This window comes from Capricornis sumatraensis, chromosome 8, assembly GCF_032405125.1.
Source record: "Capricornis sumatraensis isolate serow.1 chromosome 8, serow.2, whole genome shotgun sequence".
NCBI classification, from domain to species: Eukaryota; Metazoa; Chordata; class Mammalia; order Artiodactyla; family Bovidae; genus Capricornis; species Capricornis sumatraensis.
Genome location: NC_091076.1, coordinates 87,677,895 through 87,704,697, shown reverse-complemented (window position 1 = coordinate 87,704,697; position 26,803 = coordinate 87,677,895). Strand labels below are relative to the sequence as shown.

General features: G+C 48.8%; 1 protein-coding gene across 2 annotated transcripts in view; it reads left to right on the top strand.

Moving 5' to 3' along the window:
* IGF2BP1 (insulin like growth factor 2 mRNA binding protein 1) overlaps nt 1–20,006 on the top strand; it is a 39,566-nt gene extending 19,560 nt beyond the window's left edge. Inside the window, exons 3-15 of one of the 2 annotated variants that reach the window (XM_068977030.1) lie at nt 4,390–4,438; nt 4,964–5,015; nt 9,292–9,355; nt 10,497–10,778; nt 11,503–11,637; nt 12,616–12,738; nt 13,474–13,609; nt 14,385–14,507; nt 14,869–14,988; nt 15,794–15,868; nt 16,583–16,714; nt 17,134–17,247; nt 19,914–20,006. In XM_068977030.1, coding sequence (XP_068833131.1) covers nt 4,390–4,438; nt 4,964–5,015; nt 9,292–9,355; nt 10,497–10,778; nt 11,503–11,637; nt 12,616–12,738; nt 13,474–13,609; nt 14,385–14,507; nt 14,869–14,988; nt 15,794–15,868; nt 16,583–16,714; nt 17,134–17,247; nt 19,914–20,006 — 1,498 coding nt within the window. The remainder of the gene's footprint in view (nt 1–4,389; nt 4,439–4,963; nt 5,016–9,291; nt 9,356–10,496; nt 10,779–11,502; nt 11,638–12,615; nt 12,739–13,473; nt 13,610–14,384; nt 14,508–14,868; nt 14,989–15,793; nt 15,869–16,582; nt 16,715–17,133; nt 17,248–19,913) is intronic. The other variant, XM_068977031.1, reaches the window with a different exon arrangement.
* Nucleotides 20,007–26,803: the final 6,797 nt, after the last annotated feature.

Below are 26,803 nucleotides of genomic sequence, written 5' to 3'. Positions count from 1 at the left end.
TATCTAGTCAATGTTCAAAACCCATGAATCCCTTTTCAACTAACTAGGGAAATATATGTCTTGAGAAGTTATAGGTGGGGTGTTTTGACTTCCTGGAGAGCAGTACCCACTCAGCACATCTGCTCTTCACTCTGATGGTTGAACTCTATGAGTGTTTTAAATTTGTCCTCAAGCCAAACCTTTCCTGTATTTTGGCAAAGACTTCTGTTTCCTTTCTGTCATCAAAAAGGCAGCACAAGGGGACAAGCCTGAAAGAGCCTGGAACCAGACAGCCTCTGTGTTTCAGTACTGACTCTGACTCTGGGTATCTGACTTGGCAGATACCCAAGCCCTCAATCTCAGGGCCTCAGTCTGTAAAGCGGAGCTGCAGTTACCATGGGCATGGATAGTGGGAGGCTTCTTGGAGGTGTAGAATCTGCACCTGGCATCTGGTAAGCACTCCTGACATGTTAGTGTCTTCCTTAATGAACTGTTTTCCTTCCCATTCAAGGTCAATGACATGTCTCTCAAAAAGTAAAAAGGACCAGAGCTCCCTGCCCCGGGGAGCTTTCAGTCATACTTTCAGGTGTCCAGCTCCTGTTCTTCCTGAATCTCTTGTTTTCCTATTTATCTCCTTAGCTGTTGCTCAGATGCTCTCTCCCTCTGGTCTCTCCTGGAATCTCCCCTGGGCTCGAAGGAGGTCACTTGGTCCCTGTGGCCCTCGTGTCCCCTGCTTGCCCCCAACCACATCAGAAGGGAGCGTCCCCTATGATTGCTCTGTGTCTGGGGAGCTGCCCCAGGGCCTGCTGGTTAGGGCAGGCAGAGGGGGTCAGAAGCCTCAGGGTGTTGGCATCCAGGGAAATAATTTGACTTGTGCAACCGATGCCTTCATTGCCAGGGGCTGGAGGCTTTACTCTTTCCCTTCACGAGTTTATCAGCTCCAGGACGGGTGGTGGCTCCTGAACCTCTGGGAGTTATCTTGCTCTTCCGAACAGTAGGTATTGGCATGTAGGGTCCTGCTCAGTGTGCAGTGCCCTGTGTGCCTGTAGTGCAGAGGCTCCGCTCTAATCTAGTGGAAACCTGTCTATCAGTCGAGTGCTGGATTGGGACCCTTTGGTTGTCACAGGAGGTGGAGGTGTGGGCTGTGGTATTTCCCGCTATTTCCCCATCAGTGCAGAAGCCTAACCATTTTACAGTCACAGGTAGCCACTCCTTGTCAGACGTGTAGCCTCTTCCCATGCCAGTGTCCTGGGGACTGACCGAAATTGGGACTGGGACCATGACTTAGCAGGCCTCCTGCCTGTTCTAAGTCCTCACAAAAGCCCTATCAGTTTTACACAGGAGGAAACTAAGGTACCGAGTAAAGAAGTCAGGGATTCTTAACTTCCATCCTGACCCTCCAAGCCCTCAGCACCCTGCCCTGGCCCAGCTTGTACTGGGCAACCGGAAATGCCTGTAGGGTGAATGAGTTAGCCATGGGTTCCTGGAAGGGACTTGAGTACTGGGTCCAGTTCTCAACATGGCCCCATGTGCCTTGGGCCTGAAAGAAATTAGGTAGCACCATACTTAATACATGGAGAAGTCAGTGGCACCCCACTCCAGTACTCTTGCCTGGAAAATCCCATGGATGGAGGAGCCTGGAAGGCTTCAGTCCATGGGGTCGCTAAGTCGGACATGACTGAGCGACTTCACTTTCACTTTTCATTTTCATGCACTGGAGAAGGAAATGGCAACCCACTCCAGTGTTCTTGCCTGGAGAATCCCAGGGACGGGGGAGCCTGGTGGGCTGCCGTCTGTGGGGTCACACAGAGTCGGACACGACTGAAGCGACTTAGCAATAGCAATACTTAATACAAACCAGGCCAAGGGCTTAAAAGACAAAAGCTCGTGGTCTCTGTGTTTTTGTCAGGGTTTGCCTTGCTGGCCAGGTTTGGAGGCCTGAAGTGGCCTAGTGTGGGTTCCCAGGATTGGGTGTGTGTGCCCCGGAGAGGTGGGTGAGCCATGCCTTTTGGGGGTGGGGGAGGGCTGCAGGATGTCTTTTCTTTCATTGGTTGGGTGTCCCTGCCCTCCTCCCCCCTCCTTCTCTTGGAACATTCCAGACATTCCAGACTGCCATTGCTTTCAGGATATGGATTAACATCCCAAACTGAGATTTGATTTCACCTCCCCATCCCCTCCCAACTCTTCCCTACCCTAAAAGAAAGCCCCTAAAAGAGGGAGTTTGAAGTAAGAAGAGGATATATATATTTTTTGAAGAGGGTATTTTTGACCCTTGACCTGAGATTGTAGTAAGGGACCATCCTGAAAGAGTGCTCTTCAAAGTAAACTTCCGCAGGGAGTTGCTTTAAGCCCTTACTGGTTTGAACTCCAGGCTGTCAGCTGCCCATCCTCTTGTGGTCCTTCCAGAAGCATTTGCTTGAGAGAGGTCCTCACTCACCTTGGTGACCCCTGTCACTAGCATTAAGGTAGATCAGTGTTCTCAGTCTTCTAAATCACCTCTTCAGTTCGCCAAGAGTTTGACTTTCCTCCTGCGAGAGCTCCTGTGTTTTCTTTGCCCATTTCATCACAAAATGAGTTGTTTATGGGAAATCCCATATAGCATGTGATGCAGATACCATGAAGCTCACTCTTGGCCATTGAATTGGATCCTGAGAAGCTGGCAGGGTGTGGGACCCGAGGCCCTGGAAGGGGGCTTGTTTCTGATGCTTGTTCTTTTGTCCTGCTATGATCTATCCTCCTTAGATCAGGTTCACGAACCAAACCAAAGTAAAGAACCATTATGCCACATTTCCCTTAAGTTGTTTCAACCCCAGAAGAGATTGCGTTAGTGTATTTCATTGATAAAGACTCTCTACCCCCAAAACTGCAGAACTAGAAGGGGTCTTAAAGACCCTTCTGTTTCTGTTCTACATCTAAAGAAAGACTTGGTCACGGGTGAAATGAGTGAGCTGGCCGAGGGCAGAGAGCCAAGATCAAGACATTTACAGTTAAGCGTTTAGCATCCCTTCCCTTGCCCTCATGTGTGTGTAGGGTTTTGTTGTATATATTTTCTTGTCCACGCCACGTGGCATGTGGGATCTTAGTTCCCCTACCAGGGATGGAACCCATGCCCCTTGCATTGGAAGCGTGGAGTCTGGACCACCAAGGAAGTCTCACTCTCATGTGTTTTGAGCATGATTTTCCCCTAACTTGGCAAGAACTGACTTGGCCCTGTTGCATGTCAGCCAGGAACACGGGGCCTAAAGCTTGAGTGGCTTAGTCAGGACAGCCAGTCGGGGGCAGTTGAAGGGCTGGAACTGGACTTTCTTGCTTCCTGCTCTCATTTTTCCCTCGTGCCACTGGAATTTCGTTGGACCATGTCCCGAAACTGAGAGTTTTGTAATCAAGGATACACAAAGACAAGTGACAATTGACCAGTGCAGATCAAGTCAATTGAAATGTTTTAAGCCCAGGGATTAGGGCATTGATTTGGGTGGTGAGCAATTAATTGCCCTGGGAATCAACCTCGAACCTGAAAGCCTTCCTCAGGGAAAATTACATTTTTAAGAGGGGTTTGAAAGATGGGAAGGAGGAACTATAATAAACTGGGAGGAGGGAAGGGGGTGGTCACGATGCTGGATTGTGTGTGTTAATCACTCCACCTTAGTATCCACACGTGTGTCTATTATTACATTTTAAGTACGATGCTTACTCGAAACCCTTTGCTAAGCTCTTGATAATATTATCTAACATCACTTTATACCTCCCTGTGAATAGGTATTATCCCTGTTTTACAAAGGAGAAAACTGAGCCTCGAGTTAAATAACCTTTTAAAGATCAGTGCTAAGTGAAGCGCAAGTTTAAATCTGTATCAAAGAAAGAGCTTAGCTACTGCCAACTATCCTGCTGCAGTTTGTTTGCATATATGTTTCCGCTAATAAACTGTGAGCAGCTTGAGGCCAGGCACTTTGTTTTGTTTATCAGTTGTGTCCCCAGCATGTAGAACAAAGTCATCCAGCATGGAGTAGACCCTGATTTAAAAAGGTATCAGGTGAATGATTCATACAGTAATTCACATAGCTAGCTCTGTATTCCTAGAGGCTGAAACCCGGTGGGTGGTAACGGATGGTTACTGAGTAAGATATAACTAGTGAGGAACCGAAGAGATGAACAAAGCAGGTATGACTGGGGGGAATTAGTTATCCTAGCGCTTAGGGCACCTGGTTTTGGCTTTCCTAGCTGTGGGCGCACGGTATTTCGCTCTAAAGAAAGGCCAGATTTCCATTCCCAAAGGTTATCATTCTTAGACTCTTAAGGCTTTGGTGTTGAGTAGAAGGTAGGAAGATAGACTGGAACGAGGAGTAAAACCTACAAGGTCACAGGCCCCTAAAGTATCCAGAGCTATCACTGATGTTTTCTCTCTAATTTCAGGAGTCGAAAAATACAGATCCGAAATATTCCACCCCAGCTTCGATGGGAAGTAAGTGATTAGGGGAAACTGTTAGTGGGGTCATGGAGACTGGGAGGGAAGTCTTGGTTAGCCTGAGGTGGCAGAGATGACTGGGAGGTGTCCTGGGGGCTTGGTTCTAGGCCAGAGATTCTGAGGGAGGGGGTGGCGGGGTGGACAGTTGGATTGCATCCTCAGCCTAAGACTTCCAGCATGAGTTCTTGGGCATTCCCTCTGGTGAGAGGCATCAGGGAGGTGGGAGGGGTATTCCTGAACCCCAAGCTTAGAGATAACAGAGGACCGGCTGGAGACCCAGGTGCTACAGGTCTGCTTCCCAAAAGGACCTTAAGTTCCTTTTTGAGCTCAAGTACATTCTGTGAAGAAATTCTGATGGATTACCACCAGCATTAGTACCTGAGAAAGGGCAAACCAAACAGGTAACATGTTCAGTCCCCACCAAGGCTTTCCCAGTGCTTTGGGGTGAGGGGTGTGCCCAGTGATGACTTGGTGAGTTCCTGGGGTACTCAGGTTAGCCGTACTCCCTTCCCCTGCTCTCAGGTACTGGACAGCTTGCTGGCTCAGTATGGTACAGTGGAGAACTGCGAGCAAGGTAAGAGTGGATAGAGGCGGCGGTAGTGGGGTAGGGGTAGACGGCTGTTGGAGGAGTTGTGGGGGGCGGAAGGGCGGAAATCTGCTCTGCTTCCTTTTCTGGTGCCACATCTCTCTGGAACACCAAACAAAGACAGCCAGAGGGTACCGTGGAGGGAGGTAGAGTGGAGTGTCCCAGCGCTGGCTCTGCTACTTCTCTGGAACTGGCTTCTCCTCTGGTTAATAAGAGAATCAACAAAATCACTCATTCCCAGCATGGAGTCTCCATGAGCCAGCCAAGGTAGAAACAGGTTCCCAAGATTTTAGAAATAGGTTAAGAATGGAAGCTGTGCGCTAAGTAAATCTGTAGCCCTTTTATTTTAAAAACTTCATGACTCTTGGTTTTTGTCTGAAATAATCAACAGGTTGTCTTTTTTGGGTGGGGGTGGGTGGAGGGGATAGAAACTGATTGTCAGCTACATGTCTTTGGTTAACTGAAAAAAAAAAAAGGCAGAAAACTTTTGCACATACTGATGGGCAGGCAAAATGTTTCTCAAGTCTGGGCCCACGGGAACTTCCCTGCTGGTCTAGTGGCTAAGACTCCGTCTCCCAATGCAGGGGGCTTGGGTTTGATCCCTAGTCAGGGAACTAGATCCCACATACCACAGCTAAGACCTGGCGCAGCCAAGAAAAAACAGTAGGCCCACAGTTCAGTTCAGTCACTCAGTCATGTCCGACTCTTTGCGACCTCATGAACTGCAGTACGCCAGGCTTCCCTGTCCATCACCAACTCGTGGAGTTTATCCAGACTCATGTCCATTGAGTTGGTGATGCTATCCAACCATCTCATCCTCTGTCATCCCCTTCTCCTGCCTTCAGTCTTTCCCAACATCAAGGTCTTTTCAAATGAGTCAGCTCTTTGCAGCAGGTGGCCAAAATGTTGGAGTTTCAGCTTCAACATCAGTCCTTCCAATGAACACCCAGGACGGATTACCTTTAGGATGGACTGGTTGGAACTCCTTGCAGAAGGAGAAATAATAAAAAGGAATTCTAGATCATAAAACGTTTGCTATGATTTTTGAAGTTTCTCCAAAAATTTCTTAAGTTCTTCTCAAATTGCTTAGGATTATAAATTATTCTCAGAGGAAATGAGCTAAATTAAATTTGGAGGACTTCCCTGGTGGTCCAGTGGTTAGGAGTCCACCTGCCAATGCAGGGAATGTGGGTTTCATCTGGTCTGGGAAGAGGGAAGATTCCACATGCCATGGGGCATGGTGCAACAAAGCCCCGGGTGCCACAACTCCTGAAGCTGGCTGTCTAGAGCCCTTGAGCTGCAGCTGCTGAAGCCCTTGCGCCTCTGGCCCACGCTCTGCAACAAGAGGAGCCAGAGCAATGAGAAGCCCGCCTACTGTAATGGAGAGTAGTCCCTGCTCGATGCAACTAGAAAAAAGCCCATGTGCAGCAGTGAAGACCCAGCTCAGCCAAAAGCAAATGAGTGAATGAATGAAAATTTGAAGTGATTTGGGCTGGACATAAAGTAGAGCTTGGTCGTTAGGCAGACAAAATGGTTTGAGTTTGCAGATCTTTAAGAAACCTAGACAAGACAAAATATTCATCTCCAAATTCTAAAGGGCCAAGCTGTAAATCAAATTCTCGCGTGCACAAAGATCTGAGGTGCTGAATCAGTGGAACAGGTTTTCTTCTGCTCTGACCCTGGAGCTTGCTTTTACTGTAAGCACCAGGGTATAACTGGAAGCACTGATAGTCATTGCTCAGTCCTTGATATCCATTGTCCAGGCCTGCTTACATCTTAGACTGATGACTCAGGTACTCCTGGACAGACAGCAGTGGCTTGGGAGCACGTTGGAGAGCTTCACGAGGGGTGCCCGGCAGGGGTCACTGCGAGTTCAAAGGCTCACCAGAGAACCATAACACACCTAATCTGGGGGCGATGCCTGCTCCCTGGAAAAAACAGAATGGGAAGTGTTTGCTTTTGTAACAATAAACTCTTCATCTGCTCAAGTGCAGCTTACTAAGCAATGCCCTTTCTGTCCACCCTATGTGAAATTATACCCCTAACCACCACTTCCTTTTCCCTGGTTTGTATTTCTCCATAGCACTCAACCCCTTCTACTTTTTTTCAGGGAGAACATGAATTTATTATTTTTTTTTATTGAAGTATTGTTGATTATAATATATTAGTTTCAGTTACACACCATAGTGATTCAGCATTTTTTAAGATGATACTCCATTGAATGTCATTACAAGATAATGTCTATAACTCCCTGTGCTGTGCAATATATTTTTGTCCTTTGACTGTTTCGTTTACTTATTTATTTATTGGCTTGTGGGATCTTAGTTCCCTGACCAGAGATCCAGCCTTGGCAGTGAAAGCGCTGGGTCCCAACCTCAGGATTGCCAGAGTTCCTATCATTTTACTTTATACATAGTAGTTTGTATCTGTCAGTCCATAGCCCCATACCCTTGATGCCCCCCTCCTTTTTAGTAATCACTAGTTTCTCTTCTGTATCTGTGTTTCTGTTTTGCACGTACATTCATCTGTATTTTTTGGATTTCTCATGGGTGATATCACACAGTATTTGTCTTTCTTTGACATTTCACTAAGCGTAATATGCTCTTGGTCCATCCACATCTCTGAAAATGACAAGATTTAATACTTTTTTTTTATGGTTGAGTAATAGTCCATTATCATACCATCTTTTCACCATCTTTGCTTATTATATTTTTTGCTTTCTCTTCTTACTAGTATGTTTAAGCTCCATGAGAGCAGAGGTTTTGTTTGTTTGATTCACTCCTGTATTTCCACTTAACTGGTAGAAGACTCTTGCAGAATCTTCCTCTCCATTGAGATGGGAGAGCTCTACTGACAGGCCAGAGGGGCTGAGAGTGGTCTGCACTGCAGTTTTGTGGTGATAAGTGGCTTTGGTATTGTAGGGGGAGGGGTGGATTTTTTTGTTGTTGTTGTTGTTCAAGTCCCCCACTCCAGGGCTGGGCAGTCTCAGTTCAGTTCAGTTGCTCAGTTGAGTCTGACTCTTTGTGACCCTGTGGCCTGAAGCATGCCAGGCTTCCCTGTCCATCACCAACTCCCAGAGCTTGCTCAAACTCATGTCCATTGAGTCAGTAATGCCATCCAACCATCTCATCCTCTATCGTCCCCTTCTCCTCCTGGCTTCAGTCTTTCCCAGCATCAGGGTCTTTTCCAGTGAGTCAGTTCTGTATATCAGGTGGGCCAAGTATTGGAGCTTCAGCTTCAGCATCAGTCCTTCCAATGAATATTTAGAACTGATTTCCTTTAGGATGGACTGGTTTGATCTCCTTGCAGTCCAAGGGATTCTCAAGAGTCTTCTCCAACACCACAGTTCAAAAGCATCAATTCTTCGGTGCTTAGCTTTCTTTATGGTCCACCTCTCACATTCATACATGACCTGGAAAAACCATAGCTCTGACTAGACGGACCTTTGTTAGCAAAGTAAGGTCTCTGCTTTTTAATATGCTATCTAGGTTGGTCATAGCTTTTTTCCCAAGGGGCAAGCATCTTTGAATTTCATGGCTGCGGTCACCATCTGCAGTGATTTTTGAGCCTAAGAAAGTGCCCTGCTTTCTTGAGCAGGTCTAGGGGACCCGAAATCACAAGACAGTGATACATAAAGCAGAGGTTAATTTTATTAATTCAAAATGCGGGAAGAGTATGTGGCTAGATCACATGGAACTCTTAACATCCAACCCAAGTCCATTCCCAAATCCTGCCCCCTGGACTCCATGGCAGCCACTCTTGTCAACTTATTCAGCTAGATGATGATACACTTACATCTGATCAATGAATACTTGAGGGTACTCTAAAATGGATTTAGATGTTTTCTCTTCAGGGATGTCCTTACAGACCTTTTCTTTGTCTGATTTCAGTGTGTGATTTTTAACTAGTATAAATTTCTTTCTAAGAATAAATTTATTTCCAGATCGGGGTATATGTGTATGTGTGTGCTCTCTGCTGCATAACTGCTGCTATGTTGACTGCACATCCGTGTGTATGCCTGCTCTCTTGAGGGCTGGCAGGGAAATCTAAGGAAGGCATATTAAAGTTAAAGGAAAATGATAAGCTAATTTGAATTTTCCAGGAGTCGTGATGAAAGGGGCTTGTAGGGGAAATGCTCTGCTTTGTCATTGAAGTATTTCCTTCTTGAGTGCATGGCCCTCAAAGATGAGCCTTTTAAGAACGTCATTGTTGCCATCTCCAGGACTCACTGCTCTAACCTTGATCTCTGTTTTTGCTCCCCCAGTGAACACGGAGAGTGAGACGGCAGTAGTCAATGTCACCTATTCCAACCGGGAACAGACCAGGCAGTGAGTGGACCCTAAAGTGGGATAGGGAGGGTCTTTGTGGTTGTTGGGAGCCAGGTGCCCCTGCTTTGACAAGGATAGGGTGTGTGTGGGCACCAGTCCCCGCCTAACCTCTCATTTTGTTGCAACCAATGCCAGACTCTTGTCTTTTGGTGCAGGAATCTCAAAGGTTCAGAAACCTCCCTGGGATTGATAGGGTAAACTTTGAACGGAGAGACCCAAAGACTTCCCCAGAGAAAGTGGGAAATCCTTTTTAGAAGATGCTGGCTTTTGATAGGTCTCTGGTTGTGGAACCATAGGGTCCTTTGCTGTGTTGATGGTGCCATCTAGTGGTGATGAGGAGGAACTGAGACCTAAAAGATTTGTGATGTGGCAGAAGCAGACATTTTATTAATAATATCTCCGGAATCACCTTGAGTCCCATCACATCCACAATTTCTGGCTCTCTAGCCATTTGGTTGAGTCACCCTGCCCCACCCCATTGGTACTGATAGACTTCATTTATAGGCCTTTTGCCACATTTTGCTTTTGATGGCTTTCTCATTCCTTCAACATGTTGCCTCTATCCCATTTGTTTGCTCCAACCTAGTTTAAAACTGTACCACTTTCTCAGACCTTCAGTTTTCTTTCAGGTGTCTACTTGGCTGAGAATTTTCTGGAGGTCCCTGTGGCCAATCTATGGGCCTTAACTTGGCTTTAAGTCCACACTTGCTTGCGTCTTACTGTATATTGTTGCTTTGTTAACATTTCTAACCAGCATCAGCCCAGGGAATGGATGGCACATGGCCTCTCCCTTCAGTGTTCACTAGTCTTGGTTTGCAGACATTCCAGATAGATTTAAACTTCTGCAAGCCATTCTGTTTCCACTTCTTCTGTTTCCATGGAGTTTACTTGGAAACTTGAAATTAACAAGCCAATCCCCAAATTCAATGGAAATAGCTTATTTTTGCTATGCTACATTATTTGATGTCTTATTTAGACTGGAGGTGTCTCTAAAGTGGAGGTGGGAGTGTGGGCAGATGGTCATCTCCCTTTCTTCTGGAATGTTCCATGTTGTAACCCAGCTGAGTGCTTTATACCTGAAGGGCATTTGGTGTGATTGGCATAGATTGGAGTGACCGGTAGATTTTCTGTCTGTCCTCAGAGCCATCTTGAAGCTGAACGGCCACCAGCTAGAGAACCATGCCTTGAAGGTCTCTTACATTCCTGATGAGCAGATCACACAGGGTCCTGAGAACGGGCGCCGAGGAGGCTTTGGCTCTCGGGGTCAGCCCCGCCAGGGCTCCCCTGTGGCAGCTGGGGCCCCAGCCAAACAGCAGCAAGTGGACATCCCCCTGCGGCTCCTGGTGCCCACCCAGTATGTGGGCGCCATCATTGGCAAGGAGGGCGCCACCATCCGCAACATCACAAAACAGACCCAGTCCAAGTGAGTCTTGGCCGCAGGGGACGTAGAGGTGGGGCCAGGAGGCAGTGGTTGGTGCCCAGGAGGCGAGGCCCCTCCTGGAAACGCACGGAGGGGTTTCAACTCGACTTTACCTCTTAGGAAATGTTGGGAGATAGAATAAGCCTGGGATGTGCCATTTGGTGGCAGTGGCTGGGCCACACACTGTAGTTGTAAGAAGGGTTTCTTGGTAGAATTTCTCATGGAGCAAAACTAGTCTTGGGAAGAAAGCCCCTCCTTAGTGCTCTGTGACCTCAACACTGATTATCGGTGGCAGCAGGACAGGCCAGTCAGGGACCTCAGTGAGAGGGCGTGGTTCTGACCTGTCTCCCATTGCACATAGCCACCGCTCTTCTCTAAGCTTTATAGCCGATCTGTGGAACAGAACAGGTCATTTTGTGTTCTGATTCATAATGCACCCTTTTATTATTTGCTTTTAATTTGACACAGTGTACCTTCCCTTTATAGTTGTTTCAAGGGGGAAACGCAGCTTCAGAGCTGAGGGCTGTTGATCCACAGCCCTGGATTCCCATGAAAGATGCCATCGTTCTCGGCTGCCGCCTCCTGACTGAGACAGAATCCATAGCAACAGGCTGCCCTTTCCTTGCCTGTCTCAGTTCCACGCTTGGCCTTGTTCCAAGAAGAGCAGGCCTGTAGTTTGTTTTGAGGAGCTTCACCAGGGACAGCTAACCATCCATGTGCTTGTTAGGATCGACGTACACAGGAAGGAGAACGCAGGTGCTGCCGAGAAGGCCATCAGTGTCCACTCGACCCCTGAGGGCTGCTCTTCTGCTTGTAAGATGATCCTGGAGATTATGCACAAGGAGGCCAAGGACACCAAAACGTAAGGCGTTAGCGTCTCTGGGCACTGCCGCCTCCTCGACTCTTAACACAGACAAACGGGACACAGAAATTGTACAGCAGGGTAAAAGCTGAAGAACGAATCCTCCTCCTTGTAAATAAGGGCCTGTGTATCCTAGCAGTGCTGTGCCCTCATAGGCATGCGCACATGTATGTATATGCGTGTGCATGTTTAGCACAAATAGGATCATCGTGAACAGACTGTTGTACAGTCTGTTTTTTCCATTGCTGTGCATCAGTACGTAGGCTCACCTTGTTCTTTATTAGCTGCATAGAACTCTGTGAAAGAAAGTTGCACAGTTGTGTCCGACTCTTGGCAGTCCCATGGACTGTAGCCTGCCAGGCTCCTCTGTTCTTGGAATTCTCCAGGCAAGAATACTGGAGTGGGTTGCCATTCCTTTCTCTAAGGACTCTTCCCGACCCTGGGATTGAAGCCAGATCCTCCTGCATTGCAGGTGGATTCTTTACCAACTGAGCCACTAACCCAAAGGTACACAGAATTCTGTGAAAGTGAAAGTTGCTCAGTCATGCCCAACTGTTTGTGACCCCATGGACTGTACAGTCCATGGAATTCTCTAGGCCAGAATACTGGAGTGGGTAGCCTTTCCCTTCTCCAGCGGATCTTCCTGACCTAGGAATCAAACTGGGGTCTCCTGCATTGCAGGTGGATTCTTTACCAGCTGAGCTAAATTGTATAGTATGCCCATTTGAGAGTATACACTTGGATGAGTTTTTAATACTAGTATATTTACAAAAACCATCACCACAGTTAAGACAAGGAGCATACCCATCACCCATAGTGACCTTGTGCCTTTGCCATCTGTTCCTACTTCCCATTTCTCTTCCACTGATCTTCATGGTTCTGTTTGAAAACACGATTTGGTTCTGGTGTTTGTCTTGGAAACCCTCATCTGCAGCGGCCTACCATCTAAGGAGCTTTTGTCCCTCACCTCTTCCCAAGGGCTGACGAGGTTCCCCTGAAGATTCTGGCCCATAATAACTTTGTGGGGCGACTCATTGGCAAGGAAGGGCGCAACCTGAAGAAGGTGGAGCAGGACACGGAGACAAAAATCACCATTTCCTCGTAAGGCACTTTCCTTTCCCTCTGCGAGTGGGATGCCTGGGCCCCCACGGTGGCATATTTCATCATCCATCCTTAACACCTGCCCCCTAAGTCGGATATAGTTTCTGCTTATCGAAGAATAGTTAAAGCAGCAATGAAGAGCATTTTTCTGTAAGGGCTGGAGTCCTTCCATCATCACTGTGGTTAGGGTGCTGCCTCTTCAGTCCTCGGCTGCCGCATGCTGTCTCTTTTGCTCTGCATCTGGGGGAGAGAGCCTGCAGCCAGGGGCCAGGACGGGGGGATCTCCCGGCACACTGCCAGGCCACAGGGAGAGGACGGACCCAGATCCTTTCCTGAGGCTTGAGCAGGTGCTCCGTGTGGTGGCCTGCTTCTCAGGAGGAATCCGTTAGCCCCTCTGTGGACACTGTGTCTCTTGACTGTGTCGAGAGACTTACCTGTGGGCAGATTACCTGCTCTGCTTCAGAAGGGCTCAGAAAATGGATTGCTGGCGCCACTGGGGAATTTCCAGCCAGGAGCCCCCTCCTTGCTTACAGTCTGTGCCCAATGTCCTCACCTCCCTGTAGGGAAACCTTGCTCTGGGGACAAGCTAAAAGCCAGAGACAGCTATTCATATTTGCCCCAAACTAAACAGCCCATGGAAACGGCGTGGCTGAGCTGTCCTCAGCTAGGCTCTTTTCCTGGTCCGGGCCTGTCAGTTGGAAGCTTGACGCTGCTCTGCTCTGCTCCCTGCCCCAGGCTGCAGGATCTCACCCTCTATAACCCTGAGAGGACCATCACTGTGAAGGGCGCCATCGAGAACTGCTGCAGGGCTGAGCAGGAGATCATGAAGAAAGTGCGGGAAGCCTATGAGAATGACGTGGCTGCCATGAGCGTGAGTGTCGGAGGCCTCTGAGCTGGAGCCACAGCAGCAGTGGGTCTCCAAATGGGTGGGCGTTCACATGCTGCAGTCCTGGGAACATTGACTTAGCTTTTGGACCTCAAGATTGATCAGTCCTTTTAACACTGAATTAATAGGGGTTCTTCATTGGATTTCTGGGTGCAAGTGGGGATCCAATCTTGGGCTTGGAGGTCTGTGGTTCCCCTGTAAGCTTCGTGTTTATGTGCACTTTAGTGGGGGAGAGGGTTCCTAGTTTTCATCTGGTTTTTAAAGGTGAGTGAGGATGTGGGTCACATGACCAAAAATGTGAGTCTTAGAAGTCAGAGTGGAGAAGGAAGTGGCAGCCCACTCCAGTGTTCTTGCCTGGAGAATCCCAGGGATGGGGGAGCCTGGTGGGCTGCTGTCTCGGGGGTCGCACAGAGTCAGACACGACTGAAGTGACTTAGCAGCAGCAGCAGAAGTCAGAGACCTGTCTCCCCCACCTGGTCGCGGGCTGTGAGTCCGAGGTCTGCCTCCATCAGAGGGGAGGGACTGCTGGAGCAGAAGGACGTCTGAGGGTCTAAAACAGTGTCCCTTCACCTCAGAGGTGGGAACGCTCGTGTACATGTGAGTGTTGTGAATACCAGAGGGGCAGGCAGGTTTGGGGCAAAAGTATGCCATTCTCCTGTTTTGGCCCATTCACCCTCCTGTTCAGCCAGCACCATGTACAAGAGCTACTAGGCCCCATCCGAATGAGCCAACCTCTTTCTCTTTGCCTTCTTTTCCCTAGCTGCAGTCACATCTCATCCCTGGACTGAACTTGGCAGCTGTAGGTCTTTTTCCAGCCTCGTCCAGCGCAGTCCCACCACCTCCCAGCAGCGTCACTGGAGCTGCACCTTACAGCTCCTTTATGGTAGGTGCAGGGGACCCTGGGCTGTCCGTGAGCTCACTTAGGGCCCAACTCCTTGTGGGAGCCTGATACTTGGTAATTTACAGGGAGCGGGAAGGGCTCCCAGCCACTAGCGCTAGCTGTCCGGAGCATCAGCGCTGTGGACAGCAGCCTCGGATGCTGGGAGCACTCTTCCTCTTTGTCTGGTCCAGCTTCTTTTGTTTGTCCCTGTGGGGCCTTGGGAGAGCTGCAGAGCAGGTCGCCCAGGCTGGTGTCTGGGTGTTGCACCCCTTCTTCCTTGACAGTGCAGGGCAGGGCCATGGAGGGGCTTCCGGGCTGTGCCCCTTGATGCGAGCTGCATTAATGACATGTCCTGTCTTGGCAGCAGGCTCCAGAGCAGGAGATGGTACAGGTGTTCATTCCCGCCCAGGCGGTGGGCGCCATCATCGGCAAGAAGGGGCAGCACATTAAACAGCTCTCCCGCTTCGCCAGCGCCTCCATCAAGGTGACCAGCTCTGTTCTCTTCTGGTTCCCGGGGTGGGGGTGGGGGGGCGCTCTGCTCCCATCCCCCTCTCCTTTGGTTCTCAGACACCCCATCTGCCTAGCGTTAGGGCTCTCTCCTGTGGGCTCCCAGTTCCTTTTGCTTTCGACTTCACTTTCAGACTAAGGGAGGAAGTGGTATCGCAGCACAGGAGAGCTTCAGTTCAGGCAAGACTGACTGGGTTCAATCCCAGTGTTTGAGCTGTAGTACCTGAGCCTTCATTTCCCCGTCAGTATAGTAGTGATGAGAATAATCTGAGATGATGCAGCCAAAGCCCCCAGCTCAGTGCTTGGTGCACAGTGGTTGCTTGGTAAATTTTAGCTGTTTCCACCTTCCCTGGTCAGGGAGAACCTGTCACAGTGAACAAATACTTTGTTAAATTTCACAAGTCTAAGGCCATTGGTTTTAGTGGTCTGCAAGGTTTTGGTCAGATGGAGTGTATGTTCTCTGGTGAATAAGGGCTCCCAGAGATTCTCTAGGAGATCAGTCCGTTCCCCTCTACTGTCCCCACCACCAGTGGTCCCTCTTGGCAGGACTCAACTGAACCCCTCTGGGCAATGAGCAGGGAGGTCCTACTTAGAAAACGTCAAGAAACAAATGCGCTTGTGCCCTCGTAAGAGTTTTGACACAGGGCCAATAGCCTTGGGTCCGGGGTGTTTGTTCTTCACTCTCTAGGCCATCAGAAGTGGGAAGTCGAAGCAGGGTGTCGGTAGGGTTCTGGAGGAGGGGGCGATAGAGTGCTTATCTGTGACTACTGTTTGCTTTGTAGATTGCTCCTCCTGAAACTCCAGACTCCAAAGTTCGTATGGTCATCATCACTGGACCCCCAGAAGCCCAATTCAAGGTTCTGATCTTTATTGTTTTTTCGAGTAGGACCCACCCAGGGGAATCAAGTTTGCGTGGGAGTGCAAATCTGCGTCAGATTTTAAGTTTCCCTGTAAATTCGGGGCTGCACAGCTGCTTTCAGACTGACATCCAACTTGCATTCTTTTGCCTTCCCTCTCTGCTTCCTGAGAGTGGATAGGCACACAGGAAAAAAGGCCCTCTCCTTGCCCTCTGCTGTAGTGACTAAAAAAGGCTCTTCTCTCCTTTATGTCCTTGCTGCGTTCCTAGGTTCTCGGACTTCTGACAGCCAGCCAAAGAGCTAATAAAGTCACTTGCTCTGATCTAGGGGGGGATGGAGAATGGGGACAGCCCTAGGCTGTGTACAGTGACCAGCAGCCTCCCACTGAGTGACTCCTCCACTTGCCACTCAGGGCTTGACTTGCCATTCACTGCTTGTCCAAGTCCATGCAAGCCTCCCAGACCCCTTAGGTCTGGTTTGTGGTTTAGGTACTGTATTCGTCTGGGGAGTTTCGTATTCATATTCAGTTACTTTGCCCAGGCCTCCCAGTGTTACAAGTGAGCAGAAGGAGTGTTGACAGGTCAGTGCTGTGGACCTTTCACGCCACCTGTCCTAGGCGGTGATCTACCCCTCACGAGGGAGTGGGGCATGGGCAGCTTCCCTTCTGTCATGTATACGTGTGTTGCCAACATAACAGTGACCTCCTTTTCTCAGGCTCAGGGAAGAATTTATGGAAAACTCAAGGAGGAGAACTTCTTTGGTCCCAAGGAAGAAGTAAAGCTGGAGACCCATATCCGGGTACCAGCGTCAGCAGCCGGCCGGGTCATTGGCAAAGGTGGCAAGACGGTGAGCCATGAGGGTCAGGTTGGAAGCTCTGGATGTTAGTCCCTGAGCCTGACAGCTCTGCCCTGGCCCCCACTTCCCCAGGCTGAGTGACCTCTGAGTGTGAGTCACTTGGTTGTGTCTGACTCTTTGCAACATGGACTGTAGCCTGCCGGGCTCCTCTGTCCATGAGATTCTCCAGGCAAGCATGCTGGCGTGGGTGGCCATCCCCTTCTCCAGGGGCTCTTCCAGGTCTGCTCAGCCTTAGTTCTTGCACTTTGCCCCTTTACTTGATTCTGCTTTCCAAGCTCAGCTCCTGAATCCTCCAGTTTCTACCAGCTAGTGACTAAACTTCTTGCCCCTCCCTCCACTGCCATCCACGTTTGACACTGTCGGCACTCAAGCGCCTCTCTGACCTGTCCTGCCCCCACCCCTGCCCCCAGGTGAACGAGCTGCAAAATTTGACAGCAGCTGAGGTGGTGGTGCCAAGAGACCAGACCCCTGATGAGAACGACCAGGTCATCGTCAAGATCATTGGGCATTTCTATGCCAGCCAGGTACATGTGGCACTCCCCCGTCACAGGAGGGTGGCAGGAACCTGGGGATCAGAGGAGTGGGACTCTGCCTGCCTCTGGCCTGGGTCACTCTTCTCTTCCAGGTGTAGGGTGTGATGTGTAGATGTCTTATTCCCTCTTAAGACTGTAGGAACAGTGATTTGACTATTTTTGTAGGTATGTTATGTACAGTAACTATTAATGTTACATGTCATATGTTATATGTTGATAGTCTTTGCTGTCGTCTAACCACGTGGTCCTTCTCTTTTGCACTGGAGAAGAGAAATGGGTCTTAGCGCTGCCCAGTCTGGTGTGTGGGGTGACACCATGGGTTGCCCTTTTCCAGTGCATTTCCTTCATCTTTCCCAGAACCACTGCTCCATCCTTGCTTCCAGTTCTTCCAGCTTCCTGGTCTCGTCCTGGCACTCACCATCCATTTCTGTGCTGCTTCTAGTGAGCCCGTCAGCAGTGCCCAGCATTGTGACTGACCCCAGAGTCTAGAAAGGAGGGCAGATATCAGATTCACATTACAGGATGATTGAAACTAGTGGGGTTTTCCTAAGACCCCCGATTGTTGGAGCTAGAAGGCTATGAAGGCTATTGGATACCACCCCTTTCATTCCCAGAGGATAAGCTTGTTAACAGGTTTGTGGCCCACCTGAGGCTGCTCATGAAATCAAGGGCCAAACAGGAACCCAGACCCCAGCGTGGTGTGGTAACTTTCTCTGACAGTCCTTTGGGAGCCATTAATAGAAACCTATATTCAGGTCAGGAAGCAACAGTTAGAACTAGACATGGAACAACAGACTGGTTCCAAATAGGAAAAGGAGTACGTCAAGGCTGTATATTGTCACCCTGCTTATTTAACTTATATGCAGAGTACATCATGAGAAACGCTGGGCTGGAAGAAGCACAAGCTGGAATTAAGATTGCTGGGAGAAATATCAATAACCTCAGATATGCAGCTGACACCACCCTTATTGCAGAAAGTGAAGAGGAACTAAAAAGCCTCTTGATGAAAGTGAAAGAGGAGAGTGAAAAAGTTGGCTTAAAGCTCAACATTCAGAAAACGAAGATTATGGCATCTGGTCCCATCACTTCATGGGAAATAGATGGGGAAACAGTAGAAACAGTGTCAGACTTTATTTTTTTGGGCTCCAAAATCACTGCAGATGGTGATTGCAGCCATGAAATTAAAAGACGCTTACTCCTTGGAAGGAAAGTTATGACCAACCTAGATAGTATATTGAAAAGCAGAGATATTACTTTGCCAACAAAGGTCCATCTAGTCAAGGCTGTGGTTTTTCCAGTGGTCATGTATGGATGTGAGAGTTGGACTGTGAAGAAAGCTGAGTCCCAAAGAATTGATGCTTTTGAACTGTGGTGTTGGAGAAGACTCTAGAGAGTCCCTTGAATTGCAAGGAGATCCAACCAGTCCATCCTAAAAGAGATCAGTCCTGGGTGTTTATTGGAAGGACTGATGCTAAAGCTGAAACTCCAGTACTTTGGCCACCTCATGCGAAGAGTTGACTCACTGGAAAGACCCTGATGCTGGGAGGGATTGGGGGCAGGAGGAGAAGGGGATGACAGAGGATGAGATGGCTGGATGGCATCCCTGACTCGATGGACGTGAGTCTGAGTGAACTCCGGGAGTTGGTGATGGACAGGGAGGCCTGGTGTGCTGCGACTCATGGGGTCGCAAAGATTCGGATGTGACTGAGCGACTGAACTGAACTGAATAGTCACTAAAACTATCTTAAGATTTGTGGGTGCTCCTGCTACACCAAGCACCATTCTACGTGGTCTCTGTTAACTCATGTCATCCTCATAACAACCTCATGGTACAAATGAGGAACATGAGGTTGAGAGAGGAAATGATGTATTCAGGGATGCAGAGGAGCCAGGATGTATTGAATACTGAAGGGGGCTATTTTTTGTTGGTTAGAATGAGAACTAAATGAAAACCTTTGTAAACCATTACGCACAGTGCTGACAGGAGGCATTAACATATAAAAATATCGACTGCACGTTCGTTCTCCAACGTAGACCAACTTTTCTCTTTAACCAAGAAAATCAGTCACTCAGCTTATGGAAAGCGGACATTCTGATATTTTTCTGTCAAGTGAATCACAGTTGACAGTTGGTTTCGCTCACCAAACTTTTGTTCATAGGGAAGATATTTTTAAGAAGGAAAGAGTTAAAGATACTGGTCCTTTGTCTTCTCCACTTTCACGGTGGAGCTTACTTCACTACCTTTTGGTTATTCCATTTCATCCCCTTTCCCGGGATATTTACGTGGATAGTGGAGTTGTGCTTGGTGACAAGGCCTCCTGATTTTTGACCTTCTGACAACACATACCCCTGGAAACTTAGGGAGTTCCCTCTTGAGTTCAGAAATGTGGGTCAGCTTGGTCATGTTTTAAATTCTGATGAATGACTTAATACTGCTTTTCTCCTCCATTCCCCTGTATGAATCCAGTGGGTGCTCAGGGTCTACTCAGAGGCAAAGAAACTTTCTGTCACTCTAACCCTCAGCCTTCTCTTACCTTTCTTCTAAGTCCCACGTGATCTATTTGTTGCCGGGATCCAGACCCTGGTGGCCTGTCTCCCCAGTAGGGCTGTCTCTCCCCACCTTTGAAGATCCTCACTCTCACGTGTTCTCTCTGCAGATGGCTCAGCGGAAGATACGAGACATCTTGGCCCAAGTCAAACAGCTGCACCAAAAGGGACAGAGTAACCAGGCCCAGGCCCGGAGGAAGTGACCAGCGCCTTCACGTCGACCCCCGTCGTGTCGGCTGAAGGACAACAGGCCGAAATCGAGAGCATGATCTCCCCCGCAGGCCTGAGAATGAGCGGGAATCAGGGACACTTGGGCCGGGATGTAGATCAGGTTTGCCCACGTGCTTGAGAAAGTTGTTCCAGTGAGGAACCCTGATCTCTCAGCCCCAAACACCCAACCAATTGGCCCAACACTGCCCACCCCTGAGGGTGTCACCTTGGAAATTCTAGCTCAGGGTGCTTTTAAACGTGGATTGTTTTAAGTTCTCCAGGTCCCATCGAGAGGGTTGGTCAGACCCCAGTGGGAAGAGAAATAAAATTTCCTTCAGGTTTTTAAAACATGCAGAGGGGTGTTTTAATCAATCTCAAAGGATGATTTACTTCTTGACCCTAAAGCCCTTCCAGCCTTCTCCTCCTTGGTTTATTGATTAAAATACCTCTATTCTCGTGCCCTGACGTAACCTCTTCCTGTATTCACACTGGTTAGCTCATCTTTCTGCTACTGGCAAAAGTGGGAACCAATGCATTGCTTTGTGTATATTATTGACTTGAAGGGAGAAGACACATCGGCATCTGTAGATTAATTCCAATCCCTTCCTAACCAACCTATAGGAACAGCGAGTAATAAAGAATGGGAGAGACAGATGATTAAAATATATAGTAATCCACGTTTAAAAGGAGTGCCCTTGTGGCTGATGGATTCCAGATCACCACCTTGAGAAACTGGTGCAGTTCAAATTGCCCACACGTTCGGGGCTTCCCCACCAAGATTCCCGCCCTGTTCATGTCCCTGTAACCATGAAAGTCCCACGTCATGTCCAGGAGCGCATGGGTGGTACTGACTGCTCAGCGGGACAGGGGCTGACCACTGTACTGTCCCTGATTCCTGCCATTCTCAGGCAGATTTTATATTTTTTTAAAGTCTATTTTAATGATTGGATACGAGCACTGGGAAGGGGACCCTCACTCCCCTTGATAAAGTCTCAGTTCCATGGAGGACTTGAGTGGCCCCAAAGGCTGCCACTGTGCCCTCACCCTGGCCCGTGTGCTCTCATAAGGGCTGGTTCCCAGAAGCGGGGGTTGCGGGGCACTCCCCCACCACGGCACTGTTCCCTTGGTGGTGGTGGGATGTGCAACCCGACCCTGAGCTCCTGAAAAAGCTGAAGTCCATCATTTGGCATCTGTTATGAATATTCAGTAAATCGGAGAGTATTTGCTTCTGTGTTTATCCTAGAGGCATATTTAACTGATGGTTTCTGCCTCCACGAGTCATTGGCGTGATGTTATGTGTGCCTAAAAGAAACAAAATTCAAAATACCAGCAGCATTATGCACAAAAGGGTAAACAAGCTTAATTTATTAATTTTTTCCAGGCTCAGTAAGGTCCCATTTTAAGTTCAGCCCTCGTGGAAGACAGCAGGCATCAGTTAAATGAGGTTTGGCCTCCCCTCCTCATGTGCTGATCGTCAGTGCATATTAGCCAGGTGGTGCACTTTAGCTGCCTTGGACAATGCTATCCAGTGTGCTGGGAAGGGAGGAAGGCCTCTGCGTGTGGAAGAGCCCATGCGCGGGACTCCCCTCCTTGCAACATTGCAACAACAGTAACAACCAGACAACCGTGACATGTGGGCGGAGTCAGTCAGGTAATGCTGTGCGCAAAGTAAACTACCTCAAGGTATGAAGTTACCTCAGCAATTACTTTCCTTTTTGTTCCCCCCACCTCTTTTTTTTTTTAATCTTTTTTTTCTTTGCGGCTTGCTGATATTTTATATAAAAAAGAAAAGCAAAGCAAAAGAGAAGCTGATAGTCTTGAATATTTTATTTTTTTAATGAAAAGAAAAAAATGAGAAAGTTATGTTTCATAATTTCTTACAACATGAGCCAGTGTAACTCTTTAGGAAGTCTCTATGGAGAACAGGCCCTGTGGGAAAGGCAGCCGGCGCTGCCCCTTGGAGGGAGGCTGGGCCCAGAGGGAAGGCCCAAGTGTGAGAGAGCCCAGGGCCAGGCTCTGATCTCTAAGCCACCCACCTCTCCCAGGAAAATCTTGCCTGATGAGATTGACAGGCCCAGCAGAGCTGTGGCCCCAAGGGCGAAGCAACAGCCTCCAACAGCTGGCCTGTGGTCTCCCCTCCCCCCTTTGGTTAAAGGGCACCCCGGTTGTTTTTTCCCACCAGTGGTGCTGTTGAGATATTTTAAAGTATTGCCTCCGTTTTATCGAGGAGAGAAATAATAACTAAAAAACATACCCTTAAAAAAATGTATACTTCTCTAAAAATATGGGAGCCAAGATTCCATTGGTGGACGAGACAAAGCCACCCTCTCAGCCTCAGAGAGGTCCATCTGGTTTGTCGTTGCAGTACTTTTCATTTATTGTGACTGTTATTTCATTTCAGTCCCATCTTGCCATTTTTGGTCTTTATCAGTAGACCAAGGGACAAACAGGTAACTGGCCCTTCTGTCTCCTCATCTTCTTTCGATTGATATGATTGATTCTAACAGTGGACCCACACTTACAAATCCTTGATTTAGGGTGGTGGGTGGCAAGGAGGGGCAAGGGATTTGGGAATGTAACGGGTTCCTGCCTCGTTGGTGTCTTGTCACTTTCTTCCCATGACGTTCCTTTGTAGACCCCCAGAACTGTCTGCCCCAAAGAGGAGGAAGCAGGAAAGCCTTTAGAGATGATACCAGGCCAGTTTATTTAAGCTTCCCACCTGTCCAAACCACAGAAAAGGGTCTCCCAACTTGTGTTTCTGGCTCTATATGCTTTATTCCAAAATGAAGCAGATAACTTCAGACATCGGCCATTTAGTGATTTAAGGTGAATTTCCAGCAGCAAGCATGCTTTGATATCTGGTTCAAACTGCCATCAGAATAAAACCCCCCACAGTACCTGAAATGTGATTGTTGCAGTGTTCAGTTTCCTTGGGATCCTGCTCCCATCACACCTGCAGCCCACATCCTTTCCCTCTGGCTGGTTCAGCTCCCAGAAGAGACCAGGAGTGTGGCAAGGGACTGTCAAACCTGGATTCGGCATGGCTGATATTTGCCCAGCAGCAAAATTGTGCAAGTTACACTACCGGAAAGCAAAGGAATATGGTTTGGTGGTTAAAGTTTAGCAGGATAAAGGGCTTGTCTTGGTGGTTCCACCTTTGACCTCTGGGCAAGGTCTTGGGGCAACTCTGCCCCCTGCACTTCACCTCCATTTCCCCATCCTTGGTGAGATAACAAGTTAATGTGAAATGCACTTGAGAGATTTGGATGATCTGAAAACAGTGACTTTTAAAAAAACAACTTCTGTGCTCTGATATGTGTGTGAACTACATATATATTTTTAAGAAAAGACCATCACTTTTAGGATGTATTTTTTAATTCTGTGGAATATGTGAAAAAACCAAAATGGTTTGATTCCCTGACTTTGAAGCTGCGTCTAACAGTGACACCCAATGGCCCTTGAGGGCCTGGTTGCCTTTTTCGGTTTGGGTCGTGGACTTGGCTCCTCGGAGGGGCCTGGGGAGGAGAAAGCCGTTTTTAGGGACAGGGAGTTTCATCACCTTCTACTCTTTCCTGCGCTCCTCTCGGTCCTTTCTCAGTCTTTTTTTCCTTTACCCTGAGCTCTCCACTTCTGGGACCGGTGGGGGCTGTTCTGTTAAGTTATGCCTCACGATTGGCAGAAGAGACCCCATGTAAAATCCAGAGAACACTGGAGGGGGACCCTCCAGTTGGTCCTGTGTGTCCATTTTCCCCTGTGCCAAAGACAGGCTGTGAGAGACGCCATCTCTGAATCAAAGCAATAACCATCCTTTGAACCCGTACCTGGGCTGTCTGAGAGGGGGAGCGGTCCCGGGAACTGTAAGGGCTAAAAGACCCGGCCCTTCCCTTCTGAGGCTCCCGGGGGATGTGGGGGCGGTACGTGCCAGGGCACGGGGAGCTGAGAAGGGGTCCGGTGGCTCCGGTTGCACTTTGGGGAAGGAGGGGGTTGGGGGCTGCGCCCTGTGAGGCTGCGCTCCACCCCCCGCCCCCACGGCAGAGACAGCACTGCGCGTTCTCTTCAGGCCCGGCAGACTGGCAGCGAGGAGGGGCCTCAGTTAACTCTCCAGGGTGCCTTCCCCTCCTCCCACCCCAGACGTCCTCTCTGCCACACTGGGAACAGCGGTGCTGTGTAACTACCTCACAGAGCCCCCGAGGGACCGCCCGAGCTTCTGCCTCTAGTCCCGCTTCCCTCCTTCCTCTCAAGGGTGGGGGGCGCCCTTCCCCCTGAAGTGTTGATGCGGAGGTCCTAGAGGCTTTGATGTTCAAAACATGCCAACTATCGCCTATTTTGTTGAAAACCGGTAGGAGGAAAACAGCACAGCCTGCCCCCGTAACTGCAGGAAGATGGAAGAGGGATCCTCGGTGCCAGGGGACATAAAGCCATTTCCCTTCCAAACTCTGGGTGATTTAGAGGCAGGGCTTTTCTCTTGTATTCAGACTTAGGGCAACACCAGCTGAAAACTGCAGTTTCTTTCTTTTGGATACATAAGGCTTCTCTATTGGGGTACAGGACAGGGAGGAGGCCTCATGACTGAAGGTGGATTCAGAGGGTGAGGGCCGGAGCCCCAGCCCTGACCCTCAGCCCTGTGCACCTCCTTGGGGGCACAGTCTGATGGCACCATTACTGGTGCCTTGTCTGGTTGAATCTGGATGGACGAGACAAAAGAATTTTTTTCTTAAATGAAATAGCAGGAAGCTCCTCGGGGCATGTGTTTTGAGTAACCACAGATGATGGATGCTACGAGTATAAATGGATTAACTACCTCAATCCTCGCAGTGAGATTAGAACCGAGGGCTGGGACTGGAGAATGAGGGGGTGGATCCCAGCCAGGAGGAGTGAGCTGAGGCTTGTGCCACAGAAGGTTTGTTCTTGAGGAATAGGCATGCCTGCTAGATACTCATTGGTTGGGTTGAGAGGACTGGTCATGAGGCCCCCCCTTTCTGCCTTCCTCGGCCTGGGGACCCTTGCTTCACCTCTTTCCTGCAGCCTGCCCTGCCCTCACCTGCCATATCTTGTTGGACCAGAGGGGGAGAGGACGGGCCTCCTGTCTTCTACCAGCGGAGGCTGCCAGGAGGTGAGATGTGGGGCCTGGCCTGGAACCCGCCACTCAGCCCCACAGCCAGGAAGCCTGGGGAAGCCGAAGTTAAGACGTCTTCAACAGGGTTTCTCTGAGATTCTCCACCTCTCTACCCCTTCCCAGTGTTCACAGGGACGGTGGGCTCTGGAGGTGGAGCAGGATCCCTTATCCTGAGAGGCCGAGGGCCTGCCCTCTGGTCTCAGGAGCCTTTGTAGTCGGGGAGTTCCACTGGGCGATCCCAGCCCCTCCCCACCCTCTAATGGACCTCCTCATAGAAGCCCCATTTCACTTTTGTTTTATCTACCTCTTAGCAAGACAATAGAGAGAAATTAGGTAGTGGCAACTCCACTTGCTTAGATTAGGGGGGGAAAAAGATTTCTTTTTCCAAAGGAAAAAAAAAATATTACCTTAAAAATACTTTCCAAAAAATTAAAAAAAAAAAAAAAGCCAAAAAAAAGTTCTTAAGAGGGAGACATTTTCCAGTGACCGCTGGATTGTTTTAATTCCCTAAACTTTTCTCTTTTTTTTCCCCCACAAATAAGTTTCACTGTTTGGCAATTTTCTGCACCTGGTCTAAGATAATGTGCTATTCTAACAGGTACAGCTTTCGCAGTCTGCCCCCCTGGCTTTTCCCACCCCGCACCTCATTCCTGTCAGTGAGTTCCTGTCTGTACTCTCCCTGTTGCTTCTCAGCCAGCTGACTTCACTCAGCCCCACGGAACAAAGGCTTTGTGTGTGTTGCTGCGGTGCTGAAGTCTGGACTCACCATTTCAACCTGTGGAGGTCGGGGGCGGGGGGCGGGGGCCACTTGTAACCCTTTTGTGTCAAGTTTCTGTAACCTACTGCAGTGTAAAGGTGTTCAGAATGAATTTCAGCAGATAATGAGTTAGGAGGAATAAGCATTCTTTACCACCACTTGAATCCTCCCCTTCCGCCAACATGTTGATTCTGATCCCAGGAACCAGAATAAGAGTCCCTTCTCCTGAGGCAAAGTGAATCATGTTCAGTCCTGAGACATCACTCAGGAAAGTGGAAAATTATTTTTATGAATGCAAAACCTGGTGGGGGCTGGAGGGGGGACTTGTGCCTGTGATTGTGTGACCCTGTTCTGTAACTGCGGCCACTTTGAAAATTGTACTTTGCTGGGGATCGGCCAGCCGTCACCACCAAATTTTGATTGTACCCTTTCTCCCACCCTTTAATCTGCCCTGTGTTTGGTCTGGGAAGATGGGGCGGCTGGCTCAGACTTTTTGGAGTTTGTTCTTTTGCTGGATGAGCACTCCAGTTTTCTTTCCCATGAAGGTTGTTTCTGCTACAAATCACTTGATTCCGCTGTTTCAATTTCAAAATAAAAGGAAACTTATATTGAAAGCTGTGAGAGAGTCTATGTCTCAGGGAGGGTTTGGGGGATCTGGTTGCTGAGATGGTCAGACCTTTGGGGGTGGAGTCTTGCTTTCCAGGGACCAGAGCCACTCAGGTTCGAAGTAGGCATTTTTCTTAAATTTACAGAATAGTAAAACAAGAGTGGCTTTTAAATGGTGCCTTGCTCTTAATTCCCTTGGCATATTGGTATAAGGCCGTCACTATTAAAAATGTTGGGTAATGTCTGCAGAGGAGTTGCAGCTATTCCTGATACCTACCTTAAGAAAAACAATGCCAGTGGCCTTGCGCGGG